General features: G+C 34.9%; 2 protein-coding genes across 2 annotated transcripts; both read right to left on the bottom strand.

Annotated features, from left to right (window-relative positions):
- Positions 1 to 5228: 5228 nt before the first annotated feature.
- On the bottom strand, positions 5229 to 5982 carry LOC115987630 (histone H2B). The gene has a single exon (XM_031111221.1). It carries the CDS (start codon positions 5877 to 5879, stop codon positions 5433 to 5435), a length of 447 nt encoding a protein of 148 aa, XP_030967081.1. The 5' UTR covers positions 5880 to 5982; the 3' UTR covers positions 5229 to 5432.
- A 5529-nt stretch (positions 5983 to 11511) lies between these two features.
- On the bottom strand, positions 11512 to 17235 carry LOC115987689. The gene is made up of 2 exons (XM_031111285.1): positions 16504 to 17235; positions 11512 to 12022 (listed from the first exon to the last, which is right to left on the bottom strand). Exons 1-2 carry the CDS (start codon positions 17040 to 17042, stop codon positions 12016 to 12018), a joined length of 546 nt encoding a protein of 181 aa, XP_030967145.1. The 5' UTR covers positions 17043 to 17235; the 3' UTR covers positions 11512 to 12015.

Below are 17235 nucleotides of genomic sequence, written 5' to 3' on the forward strand. Positions count from 1 at the left end.
TGTGGCAATAGCATTACCGAAATAGGTGAAAATTTTTTTTGGCAATTGTGGTAATGTCATTACCGAAAATGAGAGAAAAAAAAAATTGTGGTTGCCGTTGGGGAGGAATTTAAAAAAAAGTGTTACATTCACAATATTTTTACAACATTTTCACAACAAATCACAGGTAATTAGTTATTATTAGTTCAAATTTGAATTTAACACTAAGATTAATTTTTTAATCCAACAATAACAACCTGCCACTTAAAATTTGTTATAAAAATATTGTAAAAATTGTGTGCACTTATCATTTCTTAAAATATATATATATATATATATATATTTTTTTCACCTATTTCGGCAATATCATTGCCACAATTCTATTCCTCTTTTTTTTTCACATTTTCAATAATGCCATTGCCACAATTCTATTCTTTTTTTCTTTTTTTTTTAAGAAATGATAAGTGCACACAATTTTTAAAATATTTTTACAACAAATTTTAAGTGACAGGTTGTTATTGTTGGATTAAAAAACTAATCTCAGTATCAAATTCAAATTTGAACTAATAATAACTAATCACCTATGATTTGTTGTGAAAATATTGTAAAAATATTGTGAACGTAACACTTTTTTTTTAAATTCCTCCCCAGATTTCGGCAACCACAATTTTTCTTTTTTCCTCCCATTTTCGGCAATGACATTGCCACAATTGCCAAAAAAAAATTTCACCTATTTCGGCAATGCCATTGCCACAATTCCATTCCAATTTTTTTTTCCCTCCCATTTTCGGCAATGGCATTGCCACAATTACCAATTTTTTTCCCCTATTTCGACAATGGCATTGCCGCAATTGTATTTTTTTGGGAACTCACACTTCAAGCACACAGGACACACTTGGGCAGGGAATTTGGGCAGCAGGAATTTCGGTAACACTATTGCCGAAATTCAAAATTTGCTCTCTCCCACTTTTCCTCTTTCTCTCTCATACTTTTGTTGAATTTCGGCAACACTGTTGCCGAAATTCACTCTCTTTCCTCATTTCGCTAAATAAGTTTGAACAATACCTATAACGCAAATAAATTTCAGATTTAGCAATATTCAGCCAAAAGACTCATGAATTTGGTGTATAATTCATATTTTATATCATTCAATAAAAGATTGTCACATCAGTATTTTACTTAAAATTCAATACATTTTACCACACCTAACAACATCTCAATAAATTCTCAATTTGGTTGGATTTATATATGAATATTAGAATTGACGGGACGTGATTGTGCTTATTCTTAAATTTGTAATAAGATGATTGACATATTGGGATTGGAGAGGTAAAATATAAGTTTTACACCACATTCTTACAGAATTTAATCTCTTTAATTAAACATACATGATGTTAGGCTTGTTTTCACATTAACTACTCATGGTTCAAAAGTTGGCACTTTGATTACTGAGATTAGTTCCATTAGTCTTTTGTAACCCACATCTTCATTTACCATTAAAAAAATACATTTTTAAACAAAAATAAACATAGCACAAATCAACTTTATTTTGTGAAAGCACTAGCTTTTTGGAATCAATTTTCATGAGCCTTTAAGAATTTGGCTGCAAGCTGAGTTCCAAACTAAGGTTTTATGGGTTTTGCTTCAAAAAAAAAAGGTTTTATGGGTTTCCATGATTTTGTCCTATTTTTGTGATCAAAAACTTTTCGGCCTTTTCAACCTCTGTTTGGCTCAAGCAAGGTACCATTTGAAAGCTTATGATGTTTACTTTCAAAAAATGTAAACTTTATGACTCAGATTTTCAAATTGTGCAAGCTTGATGTTTCTAAAAGTAGGGTAACACACAAATTTTATTTGGAAAAATCCGTCTTTGATATTATGATTTTTTTTTAAATCAATTTGAAAAAAAATTTAACAATTCAAGCTTACCAAATTGAAATTTATCACAAGTCCGTCCCAACAACTCCTTATTTGGGTCAAACCAAGGTCATTTAATCACAATGTAATTGAGATTAAATTACATCAAGCTTTATCACACTTCGTCTTGAAAATGACAGTGTTGGACATTTTTTCACTGTTTTTGCAATATCTTGATCGTTTTAAATCCGATCTAGGCCCATGAGCTATCATTCTAAAGAGGAATTCAAATGTCTACAATATGAGCTCATATTCATCCCAATCAAGCTTCATATTTTTGGTCAAATTAAGGTAAAGCTCAGGCTGACTATGGTCAAACTTTGAAAAATGTTTGGAAATGTTAATTTTGATACAAAATGATGAAATTTGGAAATTAGGTGAATTTTTTACTTTGACCATGAGTCAACTCGGTCAGAGTTTGCTTGGCATGGGCATTTTGGTCATTTGGGCCATATAAATCACCTCCCTACAATAGCCCCCCTAATCTTGTGCCCATTTACTTCATGGGACGAGATTGTGGCAAGAATCCTAAGGGTCATTTCAAAATCTCCCATCTAACATCTATTGTAGGGAGGTGGTTTATAGGGCCCAAATGACATTAGGTCATGAGCTAAAATGAGCCCAATGCATGCTTATTTAAGAACAGACCTCCCTAAAAGACCCATACCTCAGACCACGGACCAAATGGTGCATCATCATGGATCCGAGGATAAGTTCATCGAGGACCTTATCCAAAGTCAAGATCATTGCTGAGCTAGTAAAACCAAAATGCCTGCCGAGCTTCTGAAGAAGAATTCTGGAACTTACAAGATTATCCAAGGACACCTACTTAAGCTTCTTGATAAATCTACAGTCACCTGCCTGGCACAATCGCATTTAATGATGGATAATTGATCAAAACAAAGAAAGAAGCCCCAAAAGTCTCCATTCATCATGACATTGAGGAAAGAAAAGCCTGATTCAGAAAGTTGCCAAACTGTACAGGGACATCTTATGTTGGAGAAGAAAACATGGCAAATATAAGGGAGGATAAGAGCAAAGAAGAGAGGAGATACGAGAGAAAAAAGAGAGAATAGGAGAGGAGATTGGTTCTTGAGAAAAAGCTTGTACTATTGTTCCAAAAATCTTATGAATACACCTTTTTACGTGGTTTTTACGTATAATTTCGTGGTTCTTGTTCAAATCTACCATTGTGGATTATTATCAACCCATAACATAAATTAATTGTGATCCTAAGCTCGTTTTCCAAGTTGAGCCACGCATAGTTGGTTTGGTGATTAAAAAAAAAATGTTTCTTAATTCATAGTTCAATACATCTAAAATTAAATTCTCTTATATGATTATATGAATACTTTAGAAAAAAAAATTATATATTATATTTTATTACAAAATAATCAAATATTCTTGCGCATCGTGCAGGATTGCAACTAGTTATATTAAAAGAGTTAGTCTCACACTAAAAAGAAAAGAAGCAAGAAGGTCACTCCTTATAAAAAGAGTAGTTGCGTAGTTTTGTTGTTTTTGTATGAGAATTAGAAAAAAAGTTGTCTCATGAAAGAGTTAAAGACTAAGCTTTCTCTAGCGTTAGTTTGAGGGCACCTCAGAGTGTATTAGGTTTGGAGTTAGTTTCTATTTAAGAAATTTTTGTGAGAGTTGATGTGTGTGTGGCTGTAGCCTGTAATTCCTCTTATTGATAGGGTGTTGTGCATGAGTGTAGGCTTTTAGAGTTAACTAAAACCACATTAATTTTATTTTTGCGGTGCTTTCGATTTTATTATTTAGCGCGTATTTCACAAAAATACTAAACCATGTTTCCCCACATACAACTCTCTCTCTCTCCCCAACTATCATCATCCATATCCAAAAGCACATTGAAAATCTTCTTTTACACCTCACATTCCTTCTTTCACTCCACTTAACTAAATGCCCTTCTCAAATAAGGAAAATATTTATCATTAAGAAGATCTAAGTTGGTTGAAAAGCAAGGGTTTGACCAACTTATTGTTGTGCACAACTGGACATGCTTTCTCCCCCTTCACCACAACCGAGTTTTCCCCTTTAATCCAAAGTGCACATGGAAAGACTTAATATTGGTTTACTATTCTATTGTTGCTGGAATTATGGTTGTGTTATTGTTTAGTTCAGACTAATTATTGGCCTTGTATTGTTGAATTCTTTTATATGCGATCATTGTTGAGACTAATTTCTTATTATCATGTATTGTTTTACTAGTGGATTTTGCTTATTATCATGTATTGACTTATCATTGGACAGGGATTAAAGACCACCTATCACACGTGTCTTGTTTCTCGGATTTTCAGCATGGCTTATGTTGGGTGGAAAAGGTGCACTAGTAGTCATTGGTCTTCTTTTGGCTAATGTCTAGTTCCAAGCTTGACCCCTAAAAATAAAGTTGGGTCTATCAAGGCTGTCCCTCCATACTCTATTGACTGACACATAGCCTTGCACAAAGAAGGCCCAACACCATCCAAGAAAGCCCTCAAGAATTAAACATACTAGTGTACACAAGAATTTTTACTCGTCTTGCTGCAAAGTTACATGGGTATCGGGTATGGCATCATGGCATGTAAGCTTGGTCAACCTGGTGTTACGAGTGTCGTTGAACAGACTTGAAACTTACAAGCAATCGAGGAAATACAAGAAATGTAAATTGCTGCCAATAGAACACAAAGTTGGATTGAATATGTAGTGCAAAACTGAGCAGAAGATCGAGAACCAAAAATACAGCCGAAAAAGAATTTAAGATTTTTTGTTGAGAAAATTCATCCGCCCATGGACCTCACAAGATATATATATTACTAACAAAGAAGGGTTCTTGTTATAGACTTTTTTAATTAAAATTGTGACTATCTTTAAGAACTAACAGTTTCTGATTGACTAAATTGCACACCCAGTTCCTAATTCCCTAAGCCAATATTTCAGAGACTGCATACAGCTAATAGACTAATTACACTTTCTTTTTTATGAATGACTAATTTTTACACCCTTTTTTTATGAATGACTTAATATTACACTCTTGGCCCTATTTCGTTGGGTATAAAACGAAAAGAAATAGATACATAAAATTGATAAAAATCCCAAAGTTGTGACCTATATCTCGACTAATTGATGTCATTTTTTTTTTACTATGAACTAAGACTCAGTTCTCCACAGCTCAAGTGTGCTACTAGATATTCATTCTACCAACAAAACATTCACATATACGTAACACGCTTCACTTCGCCAAGCAATAACCAATTTACAAACTAAAACAACACTTTAATTCAAAACAGTAACCAAAATAATAAGAGGAATATTGAAGAACGCAACAATTAAGAAAAAGCTATCCGATTTCATTTCTACCATAGACATAATTTGGATCGAGAAGATCCATATTGTTCACATACAGAACAGATTCATAAACCACATATTCAAAAACCAAAAGAAGAAGCATTCATTCATCTACGAAACCCTAACCCTAACCCTAGCCAAATAAACACATTCAAATTCCATAAATCACAAGCAACCACCACACTTCAAGAGCTAGTAAACTTAGTCACCGCCTTGGTCCCCTCAGACACGGCGTGCTTAGCGAGCTCACCGGGCAAGACCAAGCGAACCGCGGTCTGGATCTCCCGAGAAGTAATGGTTGGCTTCTTGTTGTAGCGAGCCAATCGGGAAGCCTCCTGAGCGAGCTTCTCGAAGATATCATTGATGAAGCTGTTCATGATCCCCATGGCCTTGCTGGAGATACCGATGTCTGGGTGAACTTGCTTCAAGACCTTGAAGATGTAGATCTTGTAAGTCTCCACGCTCTTCTTCACGCGCTTCTTCTTCTTGTCTCCGGCGCCAGCTCCGCCTTCCTTGGGGAGCTTCTTCCCGGCCTTCGGCTTCTTCTCCGCCGGAGCCTTCTCGGCGACGGTTGATTTCTTCTCCTCTGCCGGCTTCTTCTCGGCGGGCTTTTTCTCAGCTTTGGGAGCCATTGGGAATTTCTTGGAAAGTGAAAGGGGTAAAGAGGAACAGAGAATAAAAGGACTTTTGATTGAGTATTGAAGAAGCGGTGTGAGATATTTTTTGTGTGTGGGGGAATGAAGGCTGTGAAGGGTTTATATAGAAAAGAGAGTTTGATTTCTATTGGATAATGGGGTCTTCACGCGGATCGGTGACGTGGAATGTGTTTTGCGCCGTTAGATTGTTTGAGAATTGACGGATGTGGCGCGTTATAGAATGCGGAGTTTGGGGTAGTGACGTCGTTTTTGGTGTGGATCGATGACTTGGATTATTTATGACCGTTGGATGGAGGACTGGAGAATTGACGGCTGAGATGATTATTTTAATTTCGTGACTTGTTTTTGGTCGCGCGGGCACATCTTTGGTTTTTGGAATTTGGAGTTTGGGTTTTGGACTAGCGCGGTAACCTTTGAAAATTAGCAAGCGCCTTTTTTTTCCTTCATTTTTCAGTTTCCACCAATAAGCAAAATTAGCTTTAAGAACTTTGAGTTTCTCAAAAAAAAAAGCTTTAAGAACTTTGAACTTTGAACTTTGAAATTATCCGAGAGGCATTTTTGGAAAATAAAAAGTGAGAGCAACATTTGGCCACTGATACAATATAAATTTTAATGAATTCCAATTAATTGCACTATTGGACTGAAAAAATCATTTACCGTTCAATGAATTTTTAGCACAACAAATAAAAATAAACAACCTATAATTGAATATTATTTATATTGAAAAAAAGACTATTATGTCTTGATTTAATAATGAAAATTAATTATCATAAAATGGACACTATGTTCTATCTATGAAAAAGATAAAATAAATTTATGTTCTATCTATCTAAAAGATAAAATAAATTTAAGTGAAATTGAACTAGCAAAAATTGATAAATTCATTGCTCAATTCGTGAAAATATAACTTTTATTTAGATAGTTACAATATGCAGCTCTTGAGCTCCAACCTTTTTTTTCCTAAACTTCTATGCACTTTATGTATAAAAGTGTACCAATTAAGTCACAAGATTCTTGGTAGTAATAATTGAACTTAAATATTAAACGTTTTCTTCCATTATATGGTTTAACCCTCTCCTTTTTCTTTTTTCTTTTTTCTTTTTTCTTTTTTTTCCTTTTTGACATATTACAAAATAGGCCTAGGGGCTAAATCTGCAAATAAGCGAGGTCATGCCACTAAGATTGTAGATCTTGGATCTCTTTATAGATGAAAGAGTCATTTTTTTATGACTAATTATATATCAACATGCTAAGCGCAACTCACCAATGAACAATATCTAATTGCATAACTTGTGCTACAAATAGGATGATCAGCCAACTTGTCTATTTGCTAAAACAGACCTGATCTAACCCAACCTATCAGGTTAGGTCAATTTTCAAGGGTTAGTAGATTGTGTTGGATTGTTAAAACTTTTTTTTTATGGTGGGTTGGGTTGGATATGGGTCAGCAGATTCATAAATCTGCCTACCCCAACCCAATCCACGTATATTTAAAAATATATATTATATAACTTTATTACTTACTCTTTTATTTATTAATTGAGTTTGATAGAACTATATAATATCCTACAACTAAGAATAATAAAACTAGTTCATGTTTATTTGTTTCTTAACTGAATTGAGATAAAATTATTTGATATCTTGCTAACTAAAATGCAATGTCATTTGGTTTAATTATTTGTGTTAGTTTAAACTTTGAAGCACTAATGAGATCATTTGTGTTAGGTTGGTGCTATACTTAGGTTTGTTAGGTTATAAATTTGCTCTTATTTATGTTAATGTCATTCTGATGCTTGTTGATGCCCATTTTTTATAAAATGGACACAAAGATCCAACTGCAAAAAAAAGCCTAAATCAAGTGAAGAAAGAGAAAGGAAAGATTAGGGAATAAAAGCAAAACAATGGGGTAATGCCTCTAAGGCCCAAAGAGAAGAAATACCCATAAAGAACAAGGAATAGAACACATTGGCCCATAGGCAATGTGGAAGAGCCAGTCATGGTGGGATGACCCTCTTCAAGAGGAAAGAAAGTGAGCTTTGAATGGGCCCAAGGAAGAAGGGAAGGGAAAAAGGCCCAATGGGCCAACCCACCAATAACTGGTAGGGAAAACAATGAAGGAAATACTTTGAAGGGCCCACAGGCCCAACAAGCTCACGTTGTTTTCCATAAGAGCAAACATAAGTAGAAGGCCTTAGCCTCAAGAAAGAATTTAAAAAATAAATAAAAAATAAAATCAAATAGTCGCTGCAGAAATTGCATGGGAAGGAAAGAAAACAAAACATGAAGCAATATGACAACAATGCTATGGCCCAAGCACCACCAACCTGTACCCAGCCAATGCAAGGGGGGTGGACCCATGGTTGAGAGAATTACAAAAGGTGTAGTTTGGTGAAGGGGAAAAAAGGTCTATTTTTGATATCTTCCCAAGACCTCTTTTAGGATGCTCCGATGGGAAAGCATTTTTGCCCAAAATAGATAATAAACCGACTAGGACCACTTGGTGTATGCTAGAGAGATTGGTAGAGAGAGAGACATAGTGTAACGATCCAAGGAAAAGCGCTAGCCACATCTGTATTATACCTCAAAAGGACTAGTCACAATTAAGATTCTTTGCAGTTGTTAATAAAGCCCAGATCTACTAAGTAAATACCCGATATGGGACTCATCATACACCCACACACATCACACAATTAATCAAATTGGGGTATTACAATCTCTCCCACTTAAATCCCTAACATCCTCGTTAGGGCCCACTTTGTGGGGTAGTGTCTTTGAGCCCACACAGGGTTATCGGGCCGGCTTTGATACCATATGTAACGACTCAAGGAAAAGCGCTAGCCACATTTGCGTTATACCTCAAAAGAACTAGTCACAATTAAGGCTCATTGTAGTTGTTAATAAAGCTCAATTCAATCCAGTAAATACTCGATGTGGGACTCATCCCACACATCACACAATCAATCAAATTGGTGCATCACAATCTCCCCACTTAAATCCCTAACGTCCTCATTAGGGCCCACTTTGTGAGGTAGTGTTTTTTAGCCCACACAGGATTACCGGGCCAGCTTTGATACCATATGTAACAACCCAAGAAAAAGCACTGGTCATAACTGCGCTATACCTCAAAAGGATTAGTCACAATTGAGGCTCCTTGCAGTTGTTAATAAAGCCCAGATCTACCCAGTAAATATCCGATGTGAGACTCATTACACACCCACACACATCACACAATCAATCAAATTGGGGTATCACACCTAGGGTTTTACCCTTCAAAGGAGAGAGAGGTACTCGGCAAAATGAAAATGGATAAGAATTTGTCATAGGATGGGTAGTGAAAGAGAGAGAAAACGCTGAGCATGCCCAGATGTAATGGAGGTTAAGCCTATTCAACCAGAAGGGTAGTGAGCACCTCTGAAGGGCGTTTGCAACAAATAAAAATGGTTAGTGAGTAACAAGGGTAAAAAAAGGAAATCACGTGAGCTTGATTTAGTATATATAGGAATAATACCCATAAGAGGAAACATGATAGTGACTAAGGCAATCAACATAGAGAGTTGAAAAGGAAAGAAGAGAGAAAAGAGAAAGAGTGAAGTAATACTTAGAAAGATAGAAGAGTGTATATGGCAGAAACAGTATGCATCGATGGGCAATCTTTTCTCTCCCTCACGTAATAAACCCACTCTTTGTAATCTCATCAAAACGAGAAGTAGCTATCTAGACCCATTCTCCAAAATGGCTTAACTTAACAATAAGGTTGTCCAAGTTTAGGCTCTCTTTAGTTCACTTTTTGTGGAAACCCTTTATTTATATATTATGATTTTGCTACTTTAGCTATGTCTAACCGCTAACTGTTTGGACTAACCTTTCTGCCATATCATATATATATATATATATATATTACTTGTGGTCTTTTTGGGGTTTTTGTCTTGTGTATAGACTGGCCCTGAGAAAGGTCTTGCAAAGATATTGGGTCAGGCTCAATTCCCTTACCTATAGTAGAAAGCCTTAGCCCAAAGGCATAAAAAGGCCCCTACAATGCTCAATTAAAAAAAATTGTCCAACTTGATCCAAGTGGTTGAGTTGGACTACTGTGATAGGTTGGGTTAAGTTGAATTGGATTTTTTTTCAACTCGACCATGGTAGGTCAGATTGAAAAAACCCTTAAACCGACCCAACCTAACTCATGCACACTCTTATCCACAAACATGAAATTCTTAAGGGGTATTGAACCCAAATCTACCATAGACAATCCTAAAAGGCCAAAATAGTAAGTCGATTAGATCCTCCGGCTTAAAAATCGATGTAGACTATTATGGACTAAGGGAGAATACAAAAAATAAATATTGTGTATTAGGTGTACCAGTCAACTGTTTATAGTTTATGTAGGTTCACAATCCAATTTAGTCTGTTTGCCATCATATTGTTATTGTAACTTTTTAAACTTATTTGCTTATATTATATACAATTTTTTATATTTTAATTATCTTTCAGCAAATAAGCAATCGACAATCAACAAAAGGCTACATGCAAACGGACACTTGTGCAAACAAGAGAACTACCAAAATGGAGCTTCCCTTAATAGTAAATGTTGTATGTCTCAAAATTGTTGTTTTCTAATATCCTATCACACTGAAATAATCATTTTAAGCTGCTCTCTATTTTAATAATCATGGTGATGTACCATATGTTACGTTTAAACTGACATTACACGTTAAGATTACATATTTTACCAAGGAAACTAATGATTAGTTCAATTCCAACTACATTTAAGTCATATGCAAGTTAGTTTGATTGGATGATTTTAGTTAATTAATATTCATCTAATCAATTGATGTTTCCACATCAACAACCCATATGGTGCTCTAACTGTCTGTTTGTTTGCTTCTTGTGTGGTGAACGACTCAATATGTTATTAGTGTTGAGTGTTGACTATAATTGAGAGGAAATCCTTCCGTAATAAATATGACATGAATTTTACACCAATCCACGGTAAAATGTTGTCCACAATTGATAGGAAAACAAATGTTCAATTCCATAAATTAATAAGATACTATTTTCCTTTAATATACTCTGTGTCAATTGAAATACCAACTCACATGTATTTTTAATTAGTATATTATTTATCTAATAATCATATCATGTTTAGATGATTTACTGAACCTCTTCTATAATAAAAAAAAAAAAAAAAAGATGATTTAATGAACAATGTAATAATCATATTTATGTATAATGGATTTATTTTAGAGCCTTTTCTTCACAGAATGCTATTCGGGAAATAGGCCCCATTTGATAACGGTGTTAAAACAAAGAAAACTTTTTTTTAAACACCATAATATTTTCACGCACAAGTATTTCCACAAAACTTAAATATCGTTACTAGAAATCTCTTATCAAACGGGCCCAAAAATAAAACTTAGCTCTGTTATGAGCAAAGAATTCCAAGCTCTGCCATCCCCATCTCCAATCATTTCAGATTTAACATGGGGAGCAAACTTAACAAACCCGTAACAGAATTGCTCTCATTATTTGTTTCCAAGATAAACTGTAAGATAAGAGAAAATCTTTGAAGCCTACAAAATTAGGAATTCAATGGTTATAATAAATTCCAAAAATTTAATTTCACTAGGCAACCATTCTGATAAATGAACCAAATGAAAATCTTATACATGGTCAAATCTGTGCGAGCAGAGACAAAGCAATTTAACAGTTTCCTCCAGGTTAACTTCAGGCATATCTGCCTCAAAAGCACTCATCCTTCGTGCTTTAAGAAAAGCTAGAAGCAAGGAAATGCAGTAGGAGCCATGAAGGTGGAAGAAAACTGAAATTCAGATAACATATGGTATAGTGATTTAAATAAATGGTATGGCAATTCCTGCTTAATATGTTGGCTGTAAGGACAAGTAAAGCATCTAAGATTCTAAATTTGAACTTCTAGTGCTATGGTGATAATTGGGTACATTTTCTAACTTTCAGATCTCCATCAGAGACAAAAAATGAAGCTGTACCTACATCTGTTTGTAAAGACTGAATGGCGGGAAAAAAAATGAAAAAAAGAAAAAAAAAAATGCCTGTTCTTTATATCTTCAGGCTTCTTTTGCCCACATACAAGCTCCTATGACCTGCAGGGTATGAAAGATGACAAGTGATTAGGAAAAGAAGTATTACATTATTTAAAACAGAGGTTCATAACAATTACATACAGAGTAACATGGACAATAAATAAACAATGCAACACAAACACCCAAGTTGCACAGTAGTCAGTACAGAAAGACAAGTTAGGTGGCCAACTGGCCATTCAAGGCACAACTATCTGTATTGAAAAGCCTGTTTTAGGAGTTCATGTGCGGTCAGATTATGCCAATCCAGACGAGAAGGTTCCACAAAATGGTTATAAAACATGTTGACCACATGATTCTTAAATTCAGAAGTGGCATTTCTTGCATGGAAGTCAAAACAATCCCAAAAGTGAAACAAAACAAATTTTGGGATGTCACCATCTTGCTTTTTCCAAAAACATGGTGCATCACCGTTATTGTACCCTTTAGATTTTTCAAGTTACCAAGTCAGTACTAAACCATTCAGGCAGAGTTGAATTTATAAAGCAAGTTTTCTATGGCCCAAATTGGCAATGGAAAGAGAAACTACACTTTTGAGCAGACAAGCACTTAATTTGAACACACTTAGTATTAAAATTTACCCTCACATAACAAGCAATGTTATAAACATATATTAACTCATAATAAATGTTATTTCTGACGATTATGATTGAAGGTGTAGAGGAAATCAAAGAAAAGTGCACTGAATCAGATAATTATGATGGCATCCAGTGCTGAAAACGTTTTCCGTTCTACAAATGTAATCCTTCAACTGCTTGTGTGTAAAACTCTTGTTTACACCAAAAGAGAGTTCCAACAGCAGCTAGCATGGCTCTGGTTGCCTTAACGCACCATTCAAATCACAAAAAACATATAATGTCAAGCATGTGAAAAAAAAAACACCACCACCAGGAGATCATTTGATCATTCTTTGTTTTTTGGGTTTATAAATAGATCATTTGATCAAATTAATAATTTAAATGTATTAAATATGAACCTTAAGCATCATTCATTTCTGCAATGCAGAGAATTATTATTGATAAAGAAATGTCTACAAATGTGTTGCAGATAAGCTGGACATCACAGGTACAAAATTCAAAGTCATTAATTTTTGCTAATTAAATACCAAATGCTATAAGATGGCTATAAGACTATCCATGACTAAAAGTAGGTCACAAGTGCATAAGTAACTGTAGGAAACTATAAATCATTTTCCATATTATTAAGAGTAAATCAATATAATTGATGGATCAATTCCCATGATTTTCACTCCTAGCACTCAATCTTTGGATTTACTCTTCATGATATTAGGAGACCCCTCTTAAAGAGAACTTTCTGGCTTTGTTTCAGATTGCCCAGAATAAAGATGTTTTTGTTGCTGATCTTATGTGTTGGAATAATGGCGAAATAGTGTGGACTGTTATCTTTACAAGGTCTTTTCATGATTGGGAGTTAGGGAGCTTACAGGTCTTTTTTGATTATCTATATTCCCACAGTTTTGATTGGCATATGGAAGATAGGATGTGTTGGGTTCCTGAAAAAAGTGGCCTTTTTGCTGTTAAGTCCTATTATAAAATTCTCACGGGTGGTGGACTGCATTCCTTACCTTAGAAAATATTTGGAAGGCAAAAGTTCCTAACAGGGTGGCTTTCTTTACTTGGGCAGCAGCTAAAAGGGAAGATTCTTATTCTTGATAATTTGAAAATGAGGAATATATATGTTGTCAATTGGTGTTGTATGCGTGAGAATAGTGAAGAATCTGTTACATGACATTTTTTTTGTTGTTGATAAATTGGATTACATGACAATTGGTTGTGGTGGGTGGGGCTAGTTGCTTGTAGGTTTTATTGGCTAGAGGTGAGTCCGAAGGGCTCTTCTTTAGAAAGGTTCCCTAAGTTATCAAAAAAAATATAGTGAGGAATTTGTACACCATTTGCTTATTCATTGCACCCAATGCATCTCACTTATGGTCCTTTGTTTTATATTTGTTTGGCGTTTCTTGGGTGAAGCCGAGACAAGTGGTGGACTTGATGGTGTATTGGAAAGGGGGTTCTAGGCATTGTCAACCTGCGGAGATTTGGGGGACCATTCCATTATGTCTTGTGGGGACTATTTGGAGAGGGCAAATCCTCCGCATTTTTGAGGGGGAGGAACATTCCATCCTGGACTTGCAACGGTTTTTCTTGGGTTCTTTGTATGAGTGGATGACTGTGAGGAGTGGTTTTTCTGTTCCCTTGCCTGTTGAGTTTTTAGATTTGTGCTCATTTTGACAATTTTCCTAGGCTGTATGTGAGGAGTGGCTAGCTTTTATTTTTCCTCTTCTAATAAAATTCATATTACCAATAAAAAAAATCATACTTTCAAACCTTAACAAGAGCTTAAAGATAACATTAGCTAAGGATAAACTAAAAATAAAAATTAAGCCCAAATGTTTTGTTCATGAGCAAGAAGGCCAATTGCCTCACCATCAAACAAGAAAGAATACAAACTCAAGTTGGTGCTGCTGCAAAAACAAGCCAAAGCATAATGCAGGCAGTAAGAAATGACAGAATCCTTATATTAAATAAAGGACTGGAGGAATGTTTTTATTCCAACCCCAGGTAATTGGGATAAAGCTTTGTTGAGCATGTGTAATAGGACCCTGTAGTAATATTTTGGAATACAGGAGAAGGAGAATTTGTGAAGTCAAACCCCAAGATGAACAATGAACAAAAACATTCAAAAAATCATAAAAATAGTGATAATTGACAACCTACTCAAATAGCTGTAAGAATTGTCTATATTTAAGAATTAAAAGTGAAAATTGCCTCATTTGCTTATTAATTATTCTTAAAAATGATAAAGAGTATCCTTTGTGATCATCACAAGGTGAATGCACAAAACAAAAACAACAAAACAACACCCAAAAAAAAAAAAAATAAAACCTAAACAAACTGAAATAATAGTTTAGTGCATCTCATCTAGTAGGGCACATATATTGCAAGTGCACTAGTAGAAAAAACTCAAGGTACGTAATGGAAGAAACCGGTCAAATTTATATTGGTTGCAGATATCAATGACACAAGCCAGACCATTTGAAATAACATTTTGGTATATAGCAAAAACAACAGAAGAAATTGAATGGTAATGTCTACTAATAAAATTGCTTCTGTTAATACCACATGTATCAGATTGTAGTTTCCAATAACCCAAGAGAAAGCATGAAAATCATCTAACCAGCCTTTGCAGAGTATCTAAATTTAAAGGGAAAGGCTTGCTGCAATGACATTCTCACTTAACAAAAGATTTCATTGATGGATTCTTCAACATAAGCATAAAAAAATTTAGCAGGAACTACAAAAATGACTAAAATTATATATATATATATATATATATAACCCAAGTACAAAATCATGAACTGTTATCTTTAGGGATTAGGAGACGTTAACTTGTTTACATTCAGTAGCTAAATAATCAAAAAATTGTCACTAGAAATAAATTATCAAACGACACAAACGCTCATGGAATCAAGCTCTTCTAGTAATTACATGGATCAATAGTTTTACTAAAAGTGATTGTAATTTTGGCCATTTAAATTTCCTTGGCTGGAGATATATTGAAAACTATAAACCTCTAACTAACAGATTAAACAGAGAGCAACCTAAAGGTATGATTAAACCTGCAACCCACAAATACAAATGAAGTCCCATAATCAGGTAATAACAACCAATCACTAAACATAAAGATTATCAAAAAAATATTTGCAAAAACCAATTATCATGCAACAACCAAAAAAATCATAACCCCGACCCTTAAAGAACTGCAATATGCAATATCTATGAACATATACAAACAAAGCAAGAAAAAAAAAAAGAATAAACCAAAGTTACAAAAAACCCGTACTACACTACTACATAAATAAATTTGGTTTGTTCCATGGTGCCTCTAGGGTATGGAACCCACCATGATAATTTCAAATGTTGTAATCTTAGCTTTTGTTTATATTCATTAAAGAATAGTGGATATCAAAATAATTGAGAATACAGTGTTATAATCATAATGGCTACCATCAGTTCCTAACTTCCTATAAATTCAAGCAAACCCCAACAATGAACTCCCTAAATTAGACCTCAAAATCACCAACTCATACATTTTAGGGTAAATTATACTCTTGGTCCGTAAAATTTTAGGTAAGTTTGATTTTGTCTTCAAATTTAAAAAAGTTTGGATTTGGTCCATGAAATTTAAAAATGGCAACAATTTTGTCCCTTGGTTCGATTTTAGTCCCTTAAATATGTGGTCGGTTCAATTTGGTAGCTCTTGCCCCAGCTAAATTGTCCCCTTTTTAAAATTCAATGACCTAAACTGAACTTTTCAAATTTTAAAGACTAATATCAAACCTACACCAAAATTTCAGTAATGAAAAGTATAATTTACTCAACATTAATAACACAATGTACCCAAACACACACACTCAAACCAATGCATACCCAACAAAAAATTGAAGGAAAAAGAAAAAAAGTTACCTTCGAGAATTGGAACCCATGTTCCTAGAAAAGAGATGACCATCATTCAAACTCAAGCTAGAAATCAAGTCTCCTAACCCCAAATTCCTTTTCTCATTGCTTTCATCTTCTTCATCGCTCTCGTCACCAAACACCTCCCTCGTCATCATCATTCTCTCGAAGTAATTCCCATACACGTACTCTTGCGTGTACCCATTTTCATCGTCGTAAAACACCACGTGCCCGTGCCACTCCCAGACTCTGCAATCGGAGTCAGACTCCTCGTGAAACGAAACGCACACGTAGTGTTCGCCAATGGGTACGGATTGACCCGAGTTGGGCTTCAGCGAGTCGAGCTTCCCAGTTGTGATTGCCTTGATAATCTCCCTCTCGATTGTTCTTTCCTCTTTCAGTATCTGAGCTCTGTGGTTGCCATTGTCGGTTTCTTGGGGCTGGGGTTTTGGGGTTTGAGAGGGAAAGAGATTGGTGTGGAGGCGTAGTGGATTCAGAGACTGAAGAAAGATAGCATCGAGGTTGCTGGTGGGATTGTATGAATTCATTATTGTTTGATTGAGGCTTTGGGACTTTTTCTTTTGGTTGTTTTGGGAATAGGGAACAGAAAGGAGGGTTTTAACGGGGTTTTGTATTGATGTTAGAAGAACTCTGTGGTTTTTATACCTTTGGTTTAGGGATTGCAACTGGATTGGGGAGGGGTTTTTGTTTCACTTTCATCAAGAAAAGGATTCTCTGATT

The sequence above is a fragment of the Quercus lobata genome, chromosome 1 (genome assembly GCF_001633185.2).
Source record: "Quercus lobata isolate SW786 chromosome 1, ValleyOak3.0 Primary Assembly, whole genome shotgun sequence".
Lineage (NCBI taxonomy): Eukaryota > Viridiplantae > Streptophyta > Magnoliopsida > Fagales > Fagaceae > Quercus > Quercus lobata.